Raw genomic sequence first — 25,773 nt, 5'->3', positions numbered from 1 at the left:
ACTGGAACAGAACATGATGTTTCAAAAACAAAGAAATGTAATTTCTTTAGAACATTTGACTATGTGTTAATTAAGTATATTTCCACTCTGCTCAAATAATAGGTTTAGTTCAAATAACATTTATTGATTTTACATTACAGGACCATCATTAGCATTTGCTAACTGAGTCAAGTTTAGCAGGAAGTTACAATGGTAAGAACTTTGCTTCAGGAATTATTTATATACTAACAGGAAAAACTACATCTTTCTTCTCTGACACATTGAGTCTCTTAATGCAAACAGAAGTTTCAGTTCTGTGTATGTTGTATATATCTTACTGTTGGACTCAGAAAAATGGGGTTTCTGTGAATGAGAATGGAAATGCCATGAGAATGCTACCATATTTCAAAACCAATTTCTGCTTTCAAGTACACTAATGTAAATGCAAAGTTGTACTCCTCAATGTGATGGAATTATTCTAGCTTTTACAACAACAGATGTAAGCTGGGGACATGGAGGTGAGGTCCATGACTTCAAGGTAAGTGGGGGTTTGGCTGCAAGGTCAGGGCCAGCTGCGAGCTGGCTGCTGGAGGGGCAGGCACAGCCGGGGCCCACCTCATCCCATGGGAGCTGCCTTCAGCTGAAGCTCTGCCGTGGGGACCAGCCAGAGCTGCAGCCCCACCGCACCGCAGCCCTGCCTGCCCCTGGCCATGGACCACTGGTCCAGACCTGCCGGCCCTACCCTGTGCCCTGGTAGGGGTGATGGGGTAGGAGTTTAGTTGGCAAAGTGTCATTATGCTCAGCTCTAGGCTTCCCTTGCTTATCTCTGACAATAAATGTGGATAAAGAGATGTAATTGGAAATAGATCTTAAAAATAAATCAAGATGTTCGGAAGAAAAAAAAAAAAGATAAGACACAACAGGAAAAAATAACATAAAAGTTAAAAGTGTGAAGAAATGAGAGTCTGTAAAACATAGTAAAGCAAAGCTATACATAGAGAGAGGCCTTTAATTATTAGACTCCTTACAGCCACCACAGATGGAGCGTACAGTGTTCTTAATATCCCTTCTATGCAGAATCACAGAATGTTAGGGATTAGAAGAGATCTCAAAAGATCATCTAGTCCAATGTCCCTGCCAGAGCAGGCACACTTAGATTAGGTTACACAGGAAGGTGTCCAGGCGGGTTTTGAATGTCTCCAGACAAGGAGACTCCACAGCCTCCCTGAGCAGCCTATACTTGACTCAAACATCAGAGAAATGTCATTATAACAGTGGTTTTTTTAACAAAAGCAGCAGATTTGAAAGCATGTTGGGGTGTTTTTGATGTAGAGGACTTAAAGAACAAGAAATAAACTAGATTATTGCTATCTTAAATATAAGACACAGAGGGAGTTTTGCATTTTATTTATCTTCACATATCAAGAGCAACCTACATCACCATGGAAAAAAAGGAAGCAATTAAAATCCTTGGGAAACTGATCTTAATGAAAAACAGCTAAAAGAACAGGCTGAGTCAAATTCTGACCGAGAGGCAGAATTACCCCAGTGAAATAAAGTGGAGAATCCAGAATAGACAAGGTACCAAACCACAAGGAAAAGGTGAGTTGGAGTACAAATCTCAAGACTGTTAATATTGTGGAGGATTGTATTACTAATGTGAAGAAGAAATATGTAGAAATAAAGGTTAAAGGACGAAATTAAAATCCTTGAGTAACTGATTATAACTTAAAACTGTTAAGGAAAAAATTGTATGATGGAAACGAAAATCTAAGTGAAATGGAAAAGGAGAGATATATTTATACACACAGATAAAAGCAGAGAATAGGAAAAGGTAGGAAGGGTCAGAATGTGTGTAATATCGGAAACAGAGATGTGAAATCTTGCTTCCAGCACTTCTTCCCATATCATAACCAATTTCTGACAAATTCAGTAATCTGCCAGAAATTTCCTGAACTGGCCATTAATGACGCTCCCAGATGGCGATCATTATTCAATGGACTAACGATCCATGAGGAAGGGATAACATCCTCTTCCATCAGCAGGTTACAGTGCACTTCCACACGCAGGGAGCAAGAGGAAAGAGTAAGCACAAGAACAATGAGAACTGCTCAAGAATCCAGGGAGATGGAAGCCAACTAAATAAAGGTAGTGAAGGAGGTATAAGACTGTTATCAGACCAGACGGGTCTTCGGTAATGTAAATTTTAGAGCTTCAAAACAAAGATACATATTGAGTGTGGTGATTAGAAATGACGCACACCGGGATGCAGAGAGAGATGCACGCACAGACAGAGATCTTGTTCAGGAAGGAGTGCCAAGCAGAGCAGCGAGCTAAGCTAGGCTGAGCCTTTCTTTATTAGTCAGTGACAATTTATAGGATTTACAGATATGGACCTGCACTAAGATGTTACACAAGATGTTTTTCCAATAATTGTTATTAAAAACACACCACACTGATGTTATCTTTCTTTCAGTTATGTTCCCACTCATTCACAGACCAGGGCCAAGGACATTCACACATCATACATATGGGGGCAGTTTTCCGACCTGAGATATCATTCTCACTGGCCTGGGCTATCACTTCTTACACTCATAAAAACCATACTTCTGTATAATCTGTCCAAGGCCCGTTAGCTGGAACTGCTGTTCCCACAATTGAGTGCCTACAAAGGTAACACAAATAATTAAGAAAAAGTAATTTTAATATAACCTTATCATACTTCAAGGCAGTTATTATCAATACATAAATAACTTTATAAAGAATAATACATATGTTAGTGCCAAAAAGTACCAAGAAAAGTTAAACTATCTTACTCCTCCTCACTCTACAAAATTATAGAGAATATATTTATAAAGGAGGATGTAGACAGTGTCATAAATAATCTGTAAATAAATACAGCAGCAAGACCAGATGGCTTTATAGTTAAATGTTAAAAAGATCTAAAAGGAGTTTTAATTTCTATAAGAGACTTGACAGTACCATGCAAGCAGGAGACATCCTCTCCTTTTGGAAGGAGCAAGGATAGTTTTAAGATCCAAAGAGAGGTGGGATTTGACCAGCTGCTTGGGCTTTTGAGGTCCTGAGGTAAAGATGAAAAGTCACTCTCCCTTCAGTTAATTCTGTAAAGGAATTCCTCCCTGGAACCTACCAAACATATACAGCTGTGCTGGGGTGAGGGTAGCTGTACCCCACTTTTTGAGATGCAGGAATGAAATTTCCTTTAGCAATCTGCCAAAATCATAAAGGATTAAAGGTTTCTCATTTCCAGTATCTTCTACTTCGATTTTTTTAATCAAAGAAGTTTTCCTTTAGAGGCTTTCATTTTACTGCTTACTCCTTTCAATCAATTGACATATTTGGATGAAAGAGAAAAGGGAGCAATTTTTAAAATATGTGCAACTTTTACAAGAACCATGATAGATATATACAAATTAAAAGCTTAAAGGAGACAGGGCGTAAAACAGAGCAGGCACAATGGTGAATCACATGGGAAAGGTACTATTCATTCTCCATTGAGGAAATTTACACAGAGAAATATTATTAAATACTCCACAGGTAGCACATGTCTCCAGCCAGGATCCCACACATATTTCCCTGGTGACACAACACACCAGGAAGGCTGCTGAGAAAGAAGCTATTATTTCCCCTTACGGGACGTGCCTGCACAGAGGTACAGAAGGGACCAGAATGACCACATTGTGGTGAGTAACAACATTGCTTTAGATCCACCGTTTGCTTGCTGAATGCTCCTTGCTTCTTTTACAGAAGGAGAAAAAACAATACCTCCCTCGTTGTTACTGTCTGCTACGTAGCTCTGTGTGCAAAGGAGTTTTTCATCTACCATGGAAAATCTCATAGCCTTACATGTGGGATGCCCTTTTGATGGAGAAACAATTCCAGAGGGACTGGTAGAACAGAGAGTAGGTTCTTTGAAGCACAGATGCCATTTTGTAGAAGGTAAAATCATCAGCAGGTGAAACCTGATCATATGACAAAACTGCAAGAATATAAACATCAAGGTTGGAAAGAGGTTGTAAAAACAGAACATACATGTAAGTGTTAACACCATTCTCAAAATATTCTTCTGTCTGGGAATAAAGTACCTTACCGCCAAAGGTATCTTCTTTTTGGAAAAGATCAAGCAGTAACAATAAACCAGCTCTGAAGTCTAAAACAGTAGGTTTTTTTAAACATCTCCCATTCATTTCTAGCCTTAATCTACTTGTCTTTCCACTAAAGAATCAGGATAGAACAAGTTCCCGTAACTCCTGATGAGCTGCAAGCAAAGGAGTATATTGGCAGGCATTGTAAAACCTGTTCCACAGCACTATGTATGCGGAAGAATTCAGAAAGGCAATGACAAATAACCTCAGGGCCATTTTTCTAAACTTGGGGGAACCAGGTGCAAGACAGAAAGTGGACCCAAACACATACTTTATAAGGCTGAATATTATTTGAAGGTGTTTTAATAAATAAAAAATATTATCATATAACTTACTTTAATGCAAATGATGTCGTACATGAGACCCACTAACTGTAATAAGAACTCAAAGATTCAGAGATCCAGCAAAAGTAGGTAGACCCTAGACATGGCACTCCCACGACACTTGATGAAGACTAGACCCTGCATATGTGTATGAGTTATATTTATTTTTAGAAAGTAGTCTCAGCATGTGTAACAACTAGTTTGAAGTTGTATGAAGTTGTAAAAGTATTCCTTTTCTAAAAAAAAAAATGTTTTATTGATGGATAATTTGGCTCTAAGAGTTGTTATGGGCAGCAAAATAACCTTGCACTTCCTTCCATCTGGGTCATTAGATTTGGCTTTCCTATGATGGTAATTTTCTCTGACTTTGATCTTTTAAAGGGATGACTGCTTTAGTATCAATATATGTCATCTAATAGCTGCTTCACAGGAAATAAAATACAGTAAAATTAGGTACCATGTGGAGAATGGCTTAACTCTTAGCTATTCAGAGCTGTGAATTCTAAGAAGATACATTAAGGAAAGAGATTAAAAGGTATGATACCTAAAAAGCCCAGAAAAGTTCCTCTTCTTGCTCTGTTTAAACCATAATTCAGGGCAGTTAAATCAGGCTTTACATGTACCAAAGGCCGAATCTGCTATATCATAAATGTGTCACTAATGATACATTTTGGTGCGTATTTTGCCATAAACCTTATTCTTTGCATATCTACTGTAAGCTCTGGGAAATGCTGGGATACAGACCTTTCCAAACAAACAAACAAATAACACCCTAAAAATAGAAATATGGTTTCATTGTTTGGGTCAGTTGCACTTAAAATGCAAATACACAAAAGTCAATATATCTTACAAATATGCAGAAATACTGTTTTTCTCAGTTCACTCTGTAGACCCTGCAGCAAACAGCATATTCTCCAGCCAAACAAAACAAATCCTCATAAAGAATCCACTGAAAATACTTTTTTTTAGTCTCAGTAGATGCTAGGTGTAGCCTGATGGGAATAGGTAATGTTCTGAGCAGCAGATCCCTCCTTGTCCTGGAGGTTTGCAAGGGGCTGATGGGGAGGAAGGGATATCCCACAGCCAAACACAGAAACATTGTACTGGGTCTCTCTGGGGCAAAGATAGTTTCCCCACAAGTAAGTCTTGGAATTAGAAATTTATTTGCTACATGTCATGCCATTCTTATTCTTTCTGTTCAGTCTTTTAACTAGCACAAAGCTAGAAGGTAAGTTTATGGTAAAAGAGTTGGAAAACAGACTCAACAACCTGTTTTCCAAAATAGTGACCTGAACGGCTTCAGAGTGGTGCTACACACAGTGAAAAGGCCGGCATATTTCCCCCAAATCATTCAACCCTCCAGTAAGCACTGACATGACATTTTCACATGACACATCATGGTTTTAGTGAAATAAACAACTATTAAACTTACTTCAGAATTGTTTGGAATCTGGACATGTGGTAATAGTCCATTCTAGAGAACCTCTTCCCTGTATTATTCTTTCTGTCTTGCACAAACTGTTGCAGCCAAGCGATCCCCATTAATGTCAAAAGAGTGCTCTCACTGCAAAAGTACAAAGAATAAAATAGCAACTAAATTAAAATAATAAGAGGTTCAGATTACTTTCAGACATAAAACTAAATTATCTTGACAATAAAAGTATTTTGGGATCCTTACACTAAGTTATGAAGAACTTTATAGCTACAGATAGATAAATACATTAATCTTTCAAACTCCAGTACCCAAACTAGCATACAATCACTGAACCTGTAAGAAGCAAAGGCACTTGACCCCAATCATCTGCTAATAAGTGATTTTAAAACCTCTTCCACAAATAGCTCTGTATAATTAATAGAATTGCAGTATGCAATTTTGCTGTGGAGCAAAGGTTACATTAGTTTCACTTGCAGAGATGCTGATGTGACAATAGCTCCAATTAAGTGACCTATGATGCTAAATTGGCTTTATCTAAGTCTACAATCATAACTAGATACAATATATATAAAAGTTAATTATTTCTTCAATATAGCCTATTTTGAGGAATTTTAACTAACTGAGAAATGTGATCAATCTGTGTGATTTCATCATTAATATAATTTTGGGTGCAAAAGCTTGATAATGGTACATTTCTGGGAAGTTCCTTTTGTCTGTTATTTTAACTATAAGCTAACATATTAGTGGTTTTCAGGAACTTTAGTTAGCAGCAAAAGGATATACCATTTCAAATGGCAAGGAAGACGAATCTCTGCTTTAAGTTCAGAACATAACTATCTTAAGAGGCAAAAAGGATGGGGTGCTTAAGGGAAGTTGAGCAGTTGGCAACAGCGATCTGGAAAAACTGGAAGAGTTGTGATGGTGAAGTGGGAAAAGGGAAGAAGGAAAAATTAAAAATGAGAGAATTCCTCTGAGCGTGAAGTACCGGGCTGCCACCTCAGTGGGACTTAAATCAGGTAGTAAAATGGGTCTAGCAGGAGAACATGGCATTCTGTATAGGCCCTTTATTCTGTCAAGGATGTTAGACTCCCTCCAGAAGCCAAAGCAGCTTGGAGATAACTTTCTTAGTGTACTGCAGCTCGACCATAGACGGGTCCAGGGAAACACACGGAATCCAGGAAAACACATCGAAGAAAGACTTGTGGAGCAAGAGCTCTGGCTGAAGAAATAAGCAAGCTCTTGCCTTTTCTTTCTTGCAAGACTGATGTGCGGTGTTACTCTTCAGGCCACTTTTGTTTTTGCCTTGGGTGTTGTTGCTACACAAGGTATGGACAGTGTGAAGCCACAGCGTGCTGAGAAGGGCAGCCATTCACAGCAGGGCCCACGTAGCAGAACACGCAATTCTCCTCCAGTCACCAGGAGTGCCCGTGCCGAGGCCGAGAGCCCCGGGCAGGCAGGCCCAGCAGCCGCTCAGCGCCGCCTGAGCGCCCCATGGGCCGGGCCGCGGCGCATCCCCGCGTCACCTACCGAGGCGCTCCCTGGGGGCCGGTGCAGCGGGGGCTGCGCGCAGTCACGGCCAAGCCAGAGAGCAGGACACCAGCGGCGCTGCCCCGAGGAAAGCGCGGCTCCCCCGCGGGCAGCCCAGCGCGGCAGGCCCGGCACCCCGCGGAGAGCTCAAGGGCTTCCCGAGGGGAGCGCTGAGCCGCCGCCGCCACCCGGCCCGGCCCGGGCTGTCTCCTCACACCGCCGCATCCATAGGGGGCGCTGCCGCTCACGGCCGCACCGCACATCCGGGTTCCGGGAAGGGGGCGGTGCACCCAAGCCGCTATCACAGCTCCTCCCTCGGGGGCGCTGCCGATGGCGCCGGCACCGTGACGCGCGGAGGGGGCGGGCCCGCAGGCGGCGGGGAACGCTGTTGGCCCTTCTCCCCGGTAACCCCGCCCCGCTTAGGCCTGGCGCTTCCGCCGCCGCTCGCGCGGAGGGGGCGGCTCCCCGCGGCGCTGGGCGCTCTCTCCCCCGCCCCCCTCTGCGGGGCGCGCGCTCGCCGCACGGTGGGCGCAGGCGCGGAGGCAGGCGCGCAGGCGCGCCGCCGTGTGGGCGGGAAGGCGGGGCGGGTGGGCGGCTGGTGGGGGAAGGTGTGAGCGGGCGCTCGCGCGCGGCGTCTCCGTCCCGCCGCCACCCCCGGGACGGGTCGGACCCGGCGGCGCGAGGCAGCCCCGCGCGCTCTCCGCCGCGCGCCCCGCCGCCGCCGTTGGATGCGGGGCGGCGGCAGCAGCAGCAGCAGCGGCGCGCGGAGCCGGGGCGTAAGATGGAGGGCCTGACGCTGAGCGAGGCGGAGCAGCGCTACTACTGCGACCTCTTCTCCTACTGCGACACCGAGAGCACCAAGAAGGTGGCGTCCAACGGGCGGGTCCTGGAGCTCTTCCGCGCCGCGCAGCTGCCCAACGACGTGGTCATGCAGGTAGCTGCCGCGGACCCCCGGGGGGCGGCGGGCCTGGGCACCGCCCCGCCGTTAGTGCCCGCGGGGACACAGCCCCGACCCGTGCTGCCGCCCCTCCCCTCTGCCGCGCCCGACTCGGCCCTCGCCCCCTTGCCCGCCCGGCAGCCCCGTGGCGGGGTCGTCCAGCCGGCGGTGGCGGGCCCGGGCGGGGAGGCCGGAGCGGAACCCGCCTGGAGGCTCGGGAGCTATTGTCCGAACCAGAGCCGGCCACCTGAGCCCCGGCAGGAGGGGGAGGCTGAGTCTCTCCAGCGGGGGTGCTGCGCTGAGCATGCCTGCAAGCAGGCCCCTGCTTATGGACTTGTGGGGCCTCTGACTAGAAGGCGAGGAAGGGGCTGTTGATAATGTCTGCTGGCGATGCCCAGCAACTGGTAAGAAAGTGTCTGGTTTGCTTCATGTCGGCAGAGGCCACCCAAAGGATGAGAACCCAAAGCGTTTTGGGGATGTGAGGGAGGTTGGTGATGAAGAGCAACACAGAAGGAGGTCTGGGTTTGTATTGTTGGATGCTACTGACGCTAATCCACTCTACTGAAGCCATGCAGTCCTTTCTGGACATCAGTTCCTGGCAGGTATTAACTTACCTGTCTGTGGTCGCCAAAACATTTCTAACAATGAAAAATACAGTATTAAGAATTACAGTGGCCCTTGCCTGTAACATGTATGTGCACAGTTTGAGCACATACTTCCTTGTCTAGGTTACTTCTAAAAGGTGTAGCAATATTGCAGAGTTACGTATGCAGAAAAGGGAAAGTCTGCTCTGATTAGTCTTGTGTAATTATTTGTGGAAAGTATTCCCAGTGAACCATTCTTATGAAGAACTGTTTGCAATAATTTGCTGCTTCTGCAGTTCCCTCTCTCATTGTTCAATGCTTTAAAGTTTATGTAGTGTTTTGAGCTGCTGTGGGTAAAACTAAAAAGCCATGCTACCTTTTATGCAGTTTCATCCTCAGCCTAGTGAGATAAGCAGCCCTTTTAGCGAAGCATTGAAGTTACTGTAGCTGGAAGTACAGTATGCAAATTTCAGCTTTTTGCAATTCAGTACCAGATTTCAGGAGAATACTTATGCTTAACTAAGGTTACTGTTGATGTGTTTTGGCTTGTAAGAGCAACCTGGTTAGTTAAAATGAGTTTAAGATGCAAAAGAAATGGAATAGAGCTGAATAAGAAATGTTTTTTACTGGTAAAACTAGTAATCTCATATTTGATGACTTGCTAGACTGGAGTTAATGGTAAGAGAGTTTGCATGCTCAGTAATACGAGCAAGGTTTCTGAAGGGCCACCCACTGCTGCTTTTTGTGTGTGGCCAGCTGATTTCAGAAAAATCATCCCAGGAAGGTCAGTGTTTACACGTGTGTTGCATTTAAAAATTTATTTGCCCTAAAACTTGTCTTGATCAAGTAGGCTGGTGCTAGAGATTTTGTTTTATGCAGGGGTTTGGTGCAAGAACTTGGAAAGACATGGAAGTACTTGGAATTTTCAATGCAAGTGGCCATAGATTATATCCCTATCTGTTGCAGAGGAGGTCACATATTTTCTTGCAAAGTAGATTGTATCTGAAGAAGAGAAGCTGCTCAGGCATCATTCTGTGGGTTCTAAATAAATTGAGTCAAAAAGCAGACTTGGCTTATCACTGTAGTGATCTCAAGGAAAAATTTGTGCTTGAAAAGGCAGACGAGATATTAGATTGCCTGAGGAATGAGACAGTAAATAGTGTGAAGAAAGTAAAAATGTCCCTAGCAGTTTGACCCATTACATACCTCGTGCAATCCCTGTCTGTCACATATGAAGTACCTTGTACTTGTGAAGGAGAGAATCTAGCTGTCTTGTTATTTTATGTTCTTCTTGAAGTATGGCTGTACCTCAGGTTAACACAGGCAGGAGTACATTGAATGGAGGTTCTTCCAAGGGAAATTGCATTTAATGCTTCAGAAGCTGTGACTGTAACTAAAATGTCAAGATGATATAGCTTAAGAAATAAGGAAGCCCTGTGAAGGAGAGGGAATTTTCTTTTGATCATGTGGTGCTGTGTTCTTACCTGCTCATGTGAAGCACCTGGTGCTTGTTGGGAAAGGAATTTGATTTAGTTACCCCAATCTTGTATAATCCTGGAATGCAATTGTAGTGCTAATCGCATGAATGCTAAGTACCTTCCTAGGTGTGCAAAACATAGTACAAAATAACCACTCTTCAAACTCACGCGGCCCAAGTAGTCCTGAGGAACTACCTCAGAGTTTTTCCTCTTTAGTAGTACAGGTCTGTAGACACCTTTGAATAATTTGAAATTGGTTATGTTGGAAATGAAAATGTGTGACAGTCGCATTTTCAGACCCATAACTTCTTTTACTTAAAAATCTGTTGTTTCAAGGCTGGATATATATGCGACCTTTCCTACACTTACTACACATCTACAGAAGGACAGCCTTATTAGCAGAACAAGAATACCACACCAAAGGTGTTAGAACCCTAACTGCACATATGAGAACACCAGCCTTTATTATCCCATAGTTCTGACTTTTTGTGCACATCCTTGAAATTCAGATTAAGGTAGAAGATTTGCATAAAACAATGAATAAAAGTGTGTTGGTGTAACAAGTCCAGCTACTTCATGACGGTTACTGGAGTCTTTACATTTTTCTCAGGGTGTGGTTTCACATTGCAGCTGAACCAATCTAATGGTGAGTTGCCACTGAAGAACGTGGTTCAGTCTTCCCCTTTCCCCCAACCATGTGCTCCTGCTGCTGCTTCTCCTTTGCAAAGGCACTAATGCCTGCCTGATGCTGTTGTATGCTGACATAGGAGGCTATGCAGACAGAAAAATAATGACGTTGTTGTTGTTGATTTTAACTCTGTATCAGCTAACAGTGGGATTGAATGAATGTCGGTGCTGGCACAAGGGAGGAGGTGGGAAACCATTTGCTCATGGAGGGGAGGAGAACTTCCCTCTTTCTAGAGCAATTGGGTATTTCAGGTGTGACCCAGTACGGGTTTCATGGTAACTTAAACCACTAGAAGCTGGAACTGCCTTAATGCTGATGCTGACATTCATTTGAACAGACACTGAGCAGGTTCAGGGAGCTTGTTCAGCCAAAAGTTGGGGCTTTTTGTCAAGTTATTTTTCACTTGACTCAGCTGCCTGAGCTCACAGCTTAGTCTTGTGTGCATCGGTGTTTGTATTATCAAGTAGTATGATATGACACAAATGCTGAGGAGCTGCCATCCACCATGTATATGTATTTCAGAAGTTTCGTATATTTATTTCAGAACTTTGATCAAGTTCTGGCCTGGTCCTGTAGACCAAATGTTGCCTGGGATTCACTAGGTGCACTCCTAGGGTGTATCTTCTAGGTTAGCTTCAGACAAAAGAAATCTACTTGCCTGTTGTGGAATGGTTGCACGGTATGAACCAGAGCAGTGACGGTGATCAGGATTTGACTTCAAAAGCACATTTCACATCTGACCTAAAATGCTAATGGAGGTGTGTAGTTTAAATCAGTTCTTGGTGCCTCTCTACTGGTGGTGAAGTCGCTTGCAAAAGCTACAGTCGGCCAAAAAATGTGTTGTGAAGTTCATTACTTGTGCATGGGATTAATATAATAGCCGTCTCATTTGCTCAGTTTGCGGAATTCTTATTTATATGATTTAATCACAGAAAGTTTATGAACTTGCACTTTTTTCTTTGAGTATGAATCATAGAAGCATCACAAGACAAGAAGCAAAATCGTTTGTGTGTATGATACTCATCTGAAATTAATGAGTCAAGGCATCTTGCTTTAAAGTGCAACATTACTGTAAAACAACAAATATAGGAGTATTTGTATGTACTTTTTCTAAAATTAATAGATTGTCATCTTCAGTGTTGACCATGTCCAGCAATGTTACATCTTCTAATTTAGTGTTAGAAAGTATTTGAAATGATTGATGCAATTATTCCTGGTTTCTTCAATTACAATATGCTTGTATTAGCCCATTAAAAACCCAGTGTAAAGCCTATTTTTGTTATTGTTAGCCAACTTCAAGCTTGCTTTTTTTTTTCCTTCTAATTTCTAAGGAATCTTTACAGACAGGTTAGTTTTTATGGTTCTTGTGTTGCTGATGGAAAAAAATACTGTCTCTGTTGTTTACATGAGCTCTCTGTCAGTTTGCTGCCTTTGCATCAAAAGTTGTAAGAAAGTGCAGACCTATGATGCAGCTGCTTCGTTATGAAGTCCAGACTCTTATTGTAAAGCCTCATTCATCAGCTACAATTTCTGTGGTGTGCAGAAAACAGCAAGGTGCAGGCATGTGCTGTCTTCTCTTGTTCTTGGGGTGACAGCTTTTGGCAGACATAGGGTAAACATGAAATGGTGGTTTCACAGAACCACAGGATGGCTGGGGTTGAAAGGGCCCTCTGGAGGCCATCTAGTCCAACCCACCTGCTAAAGCAGGTTCACCAGAGCAGATCGCACAGAAATATGTCCAGGTGGGTTTTGAATGTCTCCAGAGAAGGAGACTCCACAGCCTCTCTGGGCAGCCTATTCCAGTGCTCTGGCACCCTCAAAGTAAAGAAATTTTTCCTCATATTCACGTGGAACCTCCTGTGCTTCATTCTGTGCCCATTGCCCCTCATCCTGTTGTTGGGCACCACTGAAAGGAGCCTGGTCTCATCCTCTTGACACCCACCCTAGAGATCTTTATAAACATTGATGAGATCCCCTCTCAGCCACCTCTTCTCCAGGCCGAACAGACCCAGCTCTCTCAGTCTCTCCTCATAAGAAAGGTGCTCTAGGCCCCTCATCATCTTTGTGCCCTCTGCTGGACTCCTTCCAGTAATCCCTTGTCCTTCTTAAACTGGGGAGCCCAGAACTGGATGCAGTACTCCAGATGCAGCCTCACCCTCAGATGCCAGATGTGGCATGTGATGCAATTATAATTGGAATTATAACACATAGGCAGAAAGTGTCAAAACAAAATTGCAGGTTCTTGGTTTAAAATATTGGTGTCTTTGTTGGAGAACAGATACAGAGAGAAAGGGATCTAAGAAAATAAACACTTACTCACAGTAATTTTATTGTTGCAGTTAGTGTTTTGGTTTCCCTTGCAAAAACTACCTGTTTATCAAATCAGTGAAATTTACTAAATACCAACTGCAAATGGAAGCTGAGCTTCCATTCCATGCTTGGGATTATCTGTGTGGTAGAGATGTGCAGAAGACTCAACCATGTTCTTGTTAGTTTGCTGAATTTATTATTAATATCTTTTCAGAATTGGTGGAGTAAGAAGTTAGAATTCCTTATGCAGTGCAAATGTCATGCCTTCCTTTCAGTGATTTGGAATAAATTTAAAAATATATAACATCTTGAGATCTTTTTGTGTAAAAAGATTTCTTCTAACACTTACTTTTACTTAATCTGCAAACAAGCCCAAATTTTAAAAAGAAATCACTTAATTGAATCCAGACCATACATTTTGGGTTTATATTTTTTGTTTTAAAGCTTTCAGCTTTTCTACGTGACATTTTAAAATAAAGCTAGTTTTGGTGTCTTCTAAGGCAACATTCACAACATGTCCTTATTAAGGCATTCTTTGAGTGTATAAGTGTATAAATATGACATTTTTCTTACTCATTCTTAACATTTTGTTAGCCTGAGCACCATAGAGTCTGTAGCCTTATAGGATTATAATCGTATGTAATTTATGTATACCAATTATAAAAAATATTTTCATATTTAAGGGATGTTTGTACATACATTACATATCTTAGTTCTTTTTTGGGAAATAAGACTTGTTAGAAATCTGTTGTAAATACAGACAGTGCCTGGATCCATGGTTAAGAATATACAATTTGTGAATTACGTATTTTTTTCCCCTCAATTGTTATTATAGCAGAGTATTTTTCTTTCCTCTCAGCTGAACAGTAGTTTAGTTCTGTTTCTCTGTAATGATGAGGTATATAACCAGTCTACTCTCTGCTAGTGACAGAAGTGGCTCTTAGTCTGCTTTGTATCCTTTGAATTGTGCTTTGAGTTTTCTGCAGTATTTTGGTAAAAATGTTTACTATAATGATGTTACTTTCACAGAGACTCAATGGGCTGCAAATTGTTTTCTCTTTGCAGTTAATTAGTTTGAGTAGTCTCATATCTCAGTAGCCTTTAGTCAGAGAATAATCATCGTTTTTGAAACCAAAGGCAGGCAGTTAATGGCAAAACTCCGGGAGTGTAGATTAGGTCTAGTAGACTTATATTTGTTTTCCACTGATTTCTCAGTGTAATTGACTGACATTCATACTTAAACAGTATTCCTTCATAATTCTGTATGCCACCACGGTGCTCAGCTGATTTCAAGTATTACAGCTCAGCTTTGAAAACAGTTTATTTTTTTCTTTTTAAATGTGCCATCAGTTGACAGCAGGGATGGTTAATATCCCTTCTGACATGACTGGATGGAATTCCAAAAATCTTCAGAAATATCATGGCCTTTGGCAAATGCAGCTGTCTTAGAATCAAGTCAAGTGTACAAAATTATGTATTGTAAACTTGATCTTTTTCGTGTAAATGATTCTTTTGTATGAGAAGTTGTGAGCACTTCATCTGCTGTCTGTGAAAAATTGCAAACATTGTCCTTATCGTAGTCTCATCTTCAATAAATATTACCGCAGATGCTATGAAATTATAGGACTTAACTGGTACTCTCTGTGACTTCTCAATTATACTTGCTAGCTTTCAAAATATTAGTCCTTATGGACAAGTTTCACACCTATTAGGTCATAAGAATTTGCTGTTTAGATTAGTCTTTTTTTTTTTTAATAGAATTTATAGACTTCAAATTGAAGTTCTGCTCTTTGCTTAAATGGGTTTGAAGTGAGAAGTGAGCGTGGGAGCAATATGTTGACTATCAGATTTTTTTCACTGGAGTTCCAGTAATGATTAGTGTAAGAATATCTTTCCTACTTGTTATTTTTCCTTTACCATTTCTTTAGACCATAGGGATATTATTAAGTCAGTGTCATTCTTTTGAAACAGAGTTGGCTGGTCATGTTTGACTTGATTATTTTTCCAACTGGGGTTGGTGTCTAAAGAGTTATATTATCCCCTGCATTTCTTATACAAAAAAGGCATTTATAACTTAGGCATGCCTGTCTATGTATAGTGATATGTTAAAGGACTTGGAAAAGATGACAGTCTGACCTGAATTTCTGGAATGATTGACTTCTGACATCTAAAATGCACCTGAAGTATGGTAACAGACCTAATTAGTAGACTCTCTTCCAAATAAGTCTTTCAGCTTTAGTAATCTCAGAAGAAGGTGATCAGGACTGAGCTAGAAGTCTGTTTTTACTATAGTTGTATGTATGAGTTATTTTTTTCTGAATTAAAATGTCTTAACTCATTTGAAACCTAATGTTAGCAGCTCTGTTCCGAGTCTCAAATGTAGCTCCGTAAGCATGCAGTTTTTAGAATTTTAACTGAGGTTAGTTTAAACTTTGATAGACACATTGTTAAGACTTTTAAAGGCCTTACGGAGCAAAGGAGAGTAGTGCAAAGTAACTAATTAACACTGCTCACATTGCTGAGAGGAAAACATTGATATGGGAAAGCAGTGTAAAGTAATGGGCACAGTGGCTTCAGGTAGACTTGTATTAGGAGTGTTCAGGAGTAGCAACACCAGATCTGAGTGGTCTTATTTGGCCAGGCCACAGCATGACCACTAATGCTGGGATCAGAGAATGCCTTAATCTTCATTTTACATTAGCAAAAAGCCAGAAGCTTGTCTTTGTTCTTTGAGTCTTTTCTGTCTTACTTTTGTTCTGGTATATTGATAAAAGGTGATGTGAAAAGAAAATATTAAAATCAAAAAGAAAATAATTATTACCAAGGAATATCAATCACTCAAATGCTTCAATTATAAAGGAGGTCTGAAAGGTATCAAAATGTCTATATAAATGCTGCCCTTTTCAGCATTTAGCACTTAAGTAGAAGTTTTGCAGGAAGAACGTTCAACTTAATGCTGCATGGCAGAAACATCCACAATTAGAACATCCATGTGACTTCCCTTGCACTATTTATTACTGGAGTAATATTTTGAAATCGTAAATAAATTATTGCAGTAAATATCTCTACCTTCTGAAGCTAGATGCTTTCTTGGTGCTTGTACGGATACTTTGGCTGCTACCATTTGTTCCAGAATGTACAATCAATCGCTTGAGTGTTATAGAATAATCCTGGAGTCTCAAATCGTCACAGACTGGCACAGGCGTTGCACATTCTTGTTTCTTCGTCTCCTATTGCTTGAACTCTTCACAGCACCACCAGGAGAAAGGAGACACCCTTGTTCTGAGAGCAGTTCTTAGCAGCCCAATACGTGAACATATCTTTCCCTTCTAAGGAGGGTTTCTTTGAGTAACTCAAAGAAGTTGGAGTTGCAAGTGCTCTTGATGTGACATTGTGTTCAGTTGCATCATTTCAACCTTTTCTGCTCTTCTTAAATGCAAAGCACGCTACTTTCTTTAGGCTGCAGCCTTAGGAGAAATTTAGAGTAAAATAAACAAACTATTGCTATCAACCACTTGTTCCTGTGTATATTGTAGCTGCTGAGGTGTTCCTTGGTTGTACAGTAGACAGACTCTGTTTCATGAAAGACCAGATAACTTAACGGAGCGACTTTTTGCTGGCTTATTGAGTGGAGTAATTACACTGTGTGATCAGATAGATGAGCAGCAGTTAGTACTCAGGAATGGGGAACTGTGCAGCTGAGAGCAAATGAAGGAAGAGCTATTTAGGTTAAGCAGTAAGGTAAAGCTGCATGGGAAGAGGGGACAGGTATGTGAAATATCTCCTTTTAAAAGAACCTCTCTTTATGCATCAAGAATTGAAAATGATTCTTGTAGCTCCCCAGGCTGTTTTTTGTTGCTTCAATTTTTTTTAGCTTCAAGTTCTTTTTGCTGCTTTATTACCGTTACTCCTCCTAAGATACCTTTGTCATGAGCACCTACTCTTGCCAGAAGAGCAGCGGTAGAGAGAATCTTAATGCAAGCAAAGAGCAACTCTGCCTTGAGGTCTTCCAGCTGTGACTTTTTACTTAGGAGGACAGTAGTTGCTTTCTAAGTAAGTGTTCATCTGTCTGTCTGGATTTTCCTTTGTTGGGGCTATTGACCATGTCATAAAGGAATATGGTTATTTATTCTGTCCTCTTTTTGAGGGTATTTGGCAATAATTTGTTGATGATTTATAGTCAAGTAGGACGGGCTGTGGCTCAGGGTATTTGGAGAAATGGTCCCTCTAGAATCAGTATCTTGAACGTTTTTGTATTAGGTTGAGCAAAAGTAATTGCAGTTTTGGACTGTGAATTTTAAATCCTTATAACTAGGCTCAAACACATCTTTACTAATCAAAATAGGAACCATGACAATCTGCAAATTTTTGCCAATGTTTGTGTATTCCTGTAGTGTAAAAATCCCTGCTTTAGGATTCAGTGAACTCTTGGAAAGCATTTTCCTCATTCAGCTGGTTGTGGAAGTGTTTTTTCTGCAAAAAGTTGTCAAGATGCTTGAAGAAGTGGCAGTTGGTTGGTGAGAGGTCAGGTCAGCAAAACTTCATAGCCCAATTGGCTCCCTTTTTGAAGCACTGGTTGTGTGATGTGCGGTCAGGCATTGTTGTGGAGAAGACTTGAGCCCTTTCTGTTGATGGATGCTGGCTGCAGGCATTGCAGATTTTGGTGCATCTCATTGATTTGCTGAGCATACCTCTCAGGTGTCATGATCTTACTGGGATTCAGAAAGCTGTAGTGGATCAGACTGGCAGCAGACCACCCAACAGTGACCATGACCTTTTTTGGTGCAAGTTTGGTTTTGTGAAGTGCTTTGGAGGTGGTTCTTAGTCCAATCACTGAGATGGTCATCGCTGGTTACCATATAAAGTCCATTTTTCATCACAGTTGTTGTGTAGAATAAGCCGTGGTGACACATCAAAACAACAATTCTTTAGCGTTTTCGGTCAGCTCATGACACACTGACTTATCGAGCCTTTTCACCTTTCCAGTTTGCTTCAAATGCTGAATGACCATAGAATGGTCGACATGGAGTTCTTTGGCAACTTCTCATGTAGTTTTAAGAGGATCAGCTTTGATGTGAACTTTGGATGGGTGGCCACTACACTTCTCATCTTCAAGGCTCTCATCTCCTTCGCAAAACTTCTGGAACCACCACTGCTCTGTATGTTGATTAGCAGTTCCTGGGCCAAACGCATTGTTGATGTTGCAGGTTGTCTTTCCTGCTTTATGAACCATTGTGAATTTGAGTAAGAAAATAATTCATATTTGGTATTTGTCTAACGTAGTCTCCATAGTCTAAAATGCATATAAAATAAACAACAAGTAATAATTCAGTAGCAAAAAGACAAAGTGAGAAAAGCACATTAAAATGATGTATAATATAATCACATTTATTTAAGAATGTATTCCAATATCAAAGGACATATTTCAACTATGCAAAAAACACTATTACTTTTGTACCAACCTAATAGTTGCATATAGGGTGTATCTGCCTCTTCTTTATGGATTGATTGATGGTAGTTACCATGTGCTACCAAATTAAGAAGGAAACCACTGACCTCTAGAGAGCTGTGGAGCTCTGCGGAAGAAGCTTTGCAGGTAAGATTTGTGTGTATGGCTTGTGACAGCTTTTGCAGGAACTGCTAGCAAGACCACAAACTTTGATTGCAAATGGAAAAATCAAAGCTACTGCATTAGGAAGTGTCTTTGATAAGTAAGGCTCATCCATTGTGAGCATATGTGCTACCAGGAACAGTATGAGATGCTGTAGACCACTTTTGGAGTGGGTTGAAGTTAGGAATCACCTAAAATATAACTGCTTTAACTACAGTAGGTAAAAATTCTGTGGCTTTGTATGTATGTGGTGTATGACATATTCACTTGTTTAGATACATATTTATTATGTGTATCTGTCATAAATCAGAAATTTAAATTTTTGGTGCATTTTATCTCCTGCTTTTCTATTAACAGAGTGAAAGCATGACTTGAAATCTGCCAGTTCTTACTCAGGGAGTAGACATCCTTGTAAGACCAACCCCAAAGTAGAGGGACAGAAGCATTCCTCTGAGGCTTAAAATATTGAGTCTTTTTTTAACCAGCTAATTAACTTATTTCTGACATGATTCATTCTGAAATTTTTTACGATTGAAACATATGTATATTTGAACACGAAATGACCTGTGGAATGGGAAAGTTTAGAACTAAGTATCTGTAGAGAATTGTCAGAGCTGATGACTGTTTTTCCTTCCTGTTGGTGTTTTAGCAGTCTGCTTCCACTGTGGATATGTTCAGTGTGAAAATCAAGGGTGGGGGAGTATAAGAAGAGGCTCAGAGAGCAGGAGACTCTAAATAGTTCATTGCCAGAGAACGTGTGTCACCTTGGAAGTTCTCCAATACTATTGGTTTTGTTTCTATAAAGGCTTGTGTTCTGAAGCCACGCTTGTGGCATTGACTGAGATTTATCTTCATAGAACAGTTGGTAAGACTTAAAGGAAAACCTTACTAATTGTTATGCAACAAAGTACAACAATGTCCCAAGTATACCGTGTGCCTGGGAATTGTTGGTATCAACTAATTAATTATATTTACGACTATGCTTCTTAAGTGCCTAGTAAGGTAAATGTATGAGAGGTAATATTATACTTGCTGTTCAGCATGAACATTGCCTGCTTTACACCTAATGAATTAAATATAGCAGTTCTTTATATCCTTCATAAGTACATTTTGTAAATGATCTTCGGATAGGTTTGAGACTATTTAAATGATTATCATATACTGCTAATAGTGGTGAAACATAGTATTCAGAGCAATACTTGAACTATGTATTTTAGTGGCTTTGGTTTTTGTCCTGTCTCCATTTTTTTTGTGTGTGTGTGCCACCATGTGCTAAGGTTTGTGGAGAACTAAGTCAGAGACTTGACTTGATTAAAAATAACTCATCAAAAGAAGGATATTTGTCAGTTTTCTATCTTGTTCCTCCTACAAAGTGCTGTCAACAACTGTTGCATCTGAGAGGCTACCTGTCAAGTGGGATTTTTCTGAAGAAAAGTTGAAAATTCTTGATGAATAACTAAGCAGTATTGCTTAATGATAGGTGAGAGACTGTAGTTAGAATACTGTGCCAGGCTGTGGTCTGCAATTAGTGAGACAGATTGAGATAAAGCAAGTGACAGGAGTTGATGTATTGGACAGTGGTTGCAGTATAACGAGATTAGAAGGTAATGAGTTGTGAGGAAAGGAATGTATTTAATCTAGAAAAAAAGCACAAAAGAGGTTTTGATAGGTCTTTGGTATGTAGTGATGGTCAGAGTTATTTTTTCTGCTATAATAGCAATGATTAGGAAATATTTTTTCAACTTCCCTTACACATTCCCAGATTACATTATGCTGTAGAGGTATGGTTAGTTTTTGTTGCAGCTGAGGTGGGTGGATTACATGACTTCGGAAGAACATTTTTGTAAGATGGCATATTATAGTATCCAATTTGAGCCTGTATTCCAATAAACGTTCTATTTTGTGTAAGTTTGCAAAGAGCTTTAGAATTCTCATCAGTGAATTGCTGCATATGGGATACAGGAATAACATTGTTGACATGATAATGTTTTTCATTTTAAACTGTGAATCAAAGTCAGTCTGTAATCATAGTTGCATTTTTATTAAATAACCAAAACCTCAATGTGATTTGTATCAAATATTGTAAAATTAAGGCGAAAACTTAGTTTTGCACCTCTGGTCATGGTTTATATGATATTGTTCCTGGTGACTGTTTCATTTAAACATTGAACTTTCTTACTGTGAGGCCGATAAGACACTGAAAGAGGTTGCTCAGAGAGCTTGTAGAGTCTGCATCCTTGGGTGCACTCAAAATCCAACTGGGCACAGTCCTAACAACCTGCTGTAGCTGAGCCTGCTTCGAGCAGAGGGAATGGATCATCTCCAGAGGACCTTTCCAAGCTCAACTATTCTGTGGTTCTACATAGGATTTCTTTGTGTTTATTAAAGTTTTTAGAAGTCTTACACCAACAATATAAACATGAAAATTCCTGCCAAGTCACAGTAGGACTGCTAGAATACCTCAAATTAAGAATGCATTAATAAAATCAGGGCCAAAATGTATATTCTGAATCACAGTTCTTTTTTCTTTGTATCAGTATGGGATTTTTTTTTTTTTAAGTGGATAAACTTGTATTAATGTCCTAGTTCAAATGAGGTGATACGAAAGGTCCTCTTCTGAATTTGTTCACTCACCCCTGCCTGTCAGCATACCCAGTGTGTGTTATAATTTCAGCCTTCAAAAGCTGCCTTAAAGTCTTGCCTCTTACCACCCTTTGGTATGGAAGAGTAGGTACTTCAGTAACTCTCCAAGCAGATTAAATATTTTTATCTTTACTGGGTAGGTGACATGCATGTTGTTTCATTGACTGTTTTACCATTGAGGTCATCCCTGCTTAAATGCTGTTGTACTTTTGCATTAATAATGTTTAGAGATAATGGGTTTGATTTGCCTTGTAGAAGAACCTGGGAGCAGGGGGACTGGAATATTCTTGAAGACTCTCTGAGAGGTTTTTCTGAGTTCAGCAATGTGTGTTTCACCTCATTTGACAGAGATATAATTTGTTTCAACTCATCTGGAATTTTTAAAGGTTCTCAAGTCTTAGGGCTTTTTTGTTTGTAAGCCTTTCCAAGTTCAAGGACCTCTTATTTGTAACCTGCAAGAGTTCTAGAAGATGTTAGAAATGGTGCCCTTTGTCCACATATTGCTTCCCATGTATGTCTCATCTCTGCCAGCTCCTGATATTGTTGATGCTGCTGTTACTTCTTTGCAGTGTAGATGACTAAGCATGCAGTTTCATCGTTTACAGCTACTGCACTGAGTTTTGTGGTGCTGTTTTGGTTGGGTGTGGGAGAGAGTTGTGAGTTTTTTTGGCTTGGGTGGTGGTGTTGGGTTTTTTTGTTTTGTTTTGGGAGTTATTTTGTATCAACAGTTTCCAACAATTCTGGAGCTTCACAGAGTTGTTGGCCTTAATCTGGTTAATTGCAGTAGTGTGACCTCAGTATCTTCATATCTAAGGAGATTAAAACAGTCATGGAGCATTTAGTGTTGAAGATGGCTCTGCATTCTTTGATGAATTTAAGGAAATTCCTTGTCCTCGCTCTTCCTAAGAAGATGAAATCTCTAAACATAAATCTCAGAGAACCAATCCCTTGATTATTTTTTTTAATTATTATTCTGCCCCCTTCGTCATTTATAGCTTATTACCTGTTGAATGTGTAAATCCTCATTCAAGGAGATTATAGGAGGCTGTTTTGGTTATGTTCAAGAGTGCTGCCAGTCAGCAGAGCAGTCTCCACTAAATGCTTGTATTTAATGATTTTACTCAACCTTCAGTCATATTTCTGATTGTGTTATATTCAGTCTTTGAAATAAAAGACTCCTTTAACTATCTGTGGGTGGATTCGACAGCAACTTTTTCAGCCGCATAAGGGCATTCTTTTTTTTTTTTTAATCCTTAGCATTTTCCTTTTCTTATATGTCTGGTGTATTTTCTACATTTATATCTATTCACTTTGAATTCATGCTTGTATTTCCTTTCTAATACTTATCTGCTATGGTAGCTTAATTATTAATGCAGTTTTTAACTGGAAATTTTTTCAACCTGGCAGTACTGACTAGCTCCAAACAAGATAATCTCTAGTCCAGGACTGGCTTTGAGATTGCCTGAAGCCATTGCTGCTTAATGGTTCTATAGGCTCCAAAAGTCTGTGTTACTTCTCTAAGAAGCTTTTCCAGAGTCTGCTCAGTTATTCATCTGTCAGTGCTAGGCTACTGGATCCACAAGCTCTTTCTGTGTTAGGTGTAGTCAAGTACATGGATGTTCATCATTATTCCAGAATGCAGTGCTTTAAAAAAAGGAATTACTCTTGCTGTTGTGCTGGTTTGAATTGCTATCTGTCTCTTGAATCTCCACTGCTTTAGTTCTGCTAGTTATTTAAACGTAGCATAATTATTTTTGGCATTAGCTTGGGCATAGGCAATTTGGTTTAGATGTGGGTGCCTCAAAGTTTTTCTTGTTTGAATTATCGCTTGTCGGTCTAGACTCATTTCTTTCCTTGTAGCACTTTCTGTAGTCCAACCAACTTATTGAAACTAATGTATTGTATTCAACTGTATTGAATTATTTTATCTTAGTTAATGAACTTTAGAATGTACTCTGACTTCTGTCCAGACATCATGCTGCAGGAATATTATAATTGGAAAATGCAAATAACACAGGTGCTGTAGGACAATGTGGGAAGTGTAAAGCAGACATAGCCAAGTGACTTAATGCAACTAGCTTTTCTCTAGCAGAATTTGAGCTACATGCACAGCCCTAGACCTGCTGATCCTCTTGGGACTTCTTTGGGACAAAGTGTTTTTCAACTTCCCACACCTTCGTGTGACAGGTTTTACAACAGCTTATTTTCAGGAGGTCCTAGAATCCTGGTGCAGCTTTTTGATAAGCAATATCTAGCTTAGCTATAGGTAATAAGCCCATCCATTTGCCTGATTGTATGGAGTTACCAAAGGCTGTTTCCTGTTTCAGCAGTGTTTAAGCATACAGATTAGTTCCTTGTGGGTCACATGGTTCAGTTGCTGATATGTGAAAATGTAGTTGACTTTTTCAGTTGGAGCTTGCCTAAAAGTGGGGCTCCTCTGCCTTTCAGAACTGTGATCTCTGAAAGCTGGGAAATCTTTTAGGACAGCTTTCTCTAAGCCCAGTAATGGTCCATCCCACTAGTTAGGAAAATTAGCGAATGTGTCAGGAGACCAGATTTGCCAAACAGGGACCTTATGGCTGAGCTGTGAGGAGAGAAATTGACAGCCATGGATGTAGATGAGGCTGAGATTCTCAGTGCCTTCACTGTACTGATCTTCAAAGATAAGGTCTCATGGGCTTTTGTAGCTGGACATGAGATTGAAGGAGGAGAGAAACTAGTAGTACCACGAGAAGATTGATGGATCTTTTGAGAAATATGAAGTTCATGGGATTAGATGGGATACTTCTGTGGGTGCTGAGAGAGTTAGCTCATATCATTGCAAGCCACCTTTCTCATTGAATAGTTGTGGGGATCAGGGCTGGGCCTCTGACTAGAGAAAGATGTTGCAGCTGTCTTCAGGAAGGGCATGAAGGTTAATTTGAGGAACTGCAAACTGGTCAGCTGCAACTTGGTCTCTGAGAAGTTGTGAAGCAGATCTACTTGGAAGCCATTTCTAGGCATATGAAGGTGAAAATAGTAATTAGATTTAGAAGCATGGAATTACCAAGGGTACTTGTCAACTGGATTGTCTGCTGTGAAGTGCAAGACTAGAACTGTGGCTGAAGAAAGAAAAGTAGTGATGTAATCTACCTTGACTTCAAAAAAGCTTTCACCATGGTGTCCAAGAGTATCCTTTGTCTCATTAGGAACGTTACAGTCTGGTTGAGACTACTAGGTACATGAAAAGACAATCTGGATCATTGAACTTGGAGAGTGATTTGTGTTGAGTCGTGCTTAGTATCTTATTAGTGACCTGGCACAAGCAGGAATGCACCCACAGCAAGTTTGCAGGCTTTCAATGTGGAGGAGTGTACAGTCAGTATCTTTGAATACTGCTGTCTGGAGGGACCAGAATTTCTCAAAATTCATAACAAAGGGCAAAAGCACCTTTCCATTTTATAGAACACCAGGGGAAGAAAGTGAATAAGATAACACGACAACTTTGTTGTACTTCTTAAACTAAATAGCATCTGTGGTGGTGTTTGGAGAACCTGAAGTTCTGTACTCTTCAATGCTGAAATCCATGCTTGTGTGGACACTTCTTTGTGTTCTGAATGAATGCTTTATAGGATTTTTCATAAGCTAAATGTTGAGCTATAGCAAGCGTATATCAGAAAAGGCTGGAAGGTATAATTTACAGTTGTATAGCTTTTTCACTTTTTATAAATTCTAATCTCTCATTGAAACTCTTCGGGGAGATATTTGGGAGCAGACCATTTAACTAACTTGATTAGTAACACACTATTCAATTTTGTCTGAGAATTATTTGGAAGTCTTAATTTTGTGTTTCTGGGTTACATTTGACAATATAGTGTTTAAAATGTTGAATGCTGTTCCTTCTCTGTTGCAGTTGCTGCAGACAGACAATATACTGCTAATGGAATAGTTAATCACGACATAGGATGTTTATTATGTGCTTTCTTGGTATTTTTTGGGGGATGTTTGGGTTTTTTTGTTGTTTTGTTTTTTCAAAAGAGCATGATCCCGTTTACTCTCTTACTGTGTCTCATATCAATTCTGTAGAAGTGTAGATGAAAGACAAGGTGGGTA

General features: G+C 40.5%; 2 protein-coding genes across 10 annotated transcripts in view; one reads left to right on the top strand and one right to left on the bottom strand.

Annotated features, from left to right (window-relative positions):
* Window positions 1-7,598, bottom strand: part of ABRACL (ABRA C-terminal like) — a 22,521-nt gene extending 14,923 nt beyond the window's left edge. The window contains exons 1-2 of the mRNA XM_080342064.1: window positions 7,431-7,598; window positions 5,901-6,032 (exon numbers count right to left, since the gene is read on the bottom strand). The gene's annotated coding sequence lies outside the window, so the exon portion shown is untranslated. The remainder of the gene's footprint in view (window positions 1-5,900; window positions 6,033-7,430) is intronic.
* A 435-nt stretch (window positions 7,599-8,033) lies between these two features.
* The window catches only part of REPS1 (RALBP1 associated Eps domain containing 1), a 68,155-nt gene continuing 50,415 nt past the window's right edge, over window positions 8,034-25,773 (top strand). For all 9 annotated transcript variants that reach the window (XM_080341047.1, XM_080341054.1, XM_080341051.1 and 6 more), the window contains exon 1: window positions 8,034-8,364. In XM_080341047.1, coding sequence (XP_080197173.1) covers window positions 8,212-8,364 — 153 coding nt within the window. In that variant the 5' untranslated portion in view covers window positions 8,034-8,211. The remainder of the gene's footprint in view (window positions 8,365-25,773) is intronic.

This window comes from Nesoenas mayeri, assembly GCF_963082525.1.
Source record: "Nesoenas mayeri genome assembly, chromosome: 3".
In the NCBI taxonomy this organism is placed as follows: domain Eukaryota; kingdom Metazoa; phylum Chordata; class Aves; order Columbiformes; family Columbidae; genus Nesoenas; species Nesoenas mayeri.
Note: the sequence above shows the minus strand (reverse complement) of the source record. Positions and strands in the feature narration are given on the sequence as shown.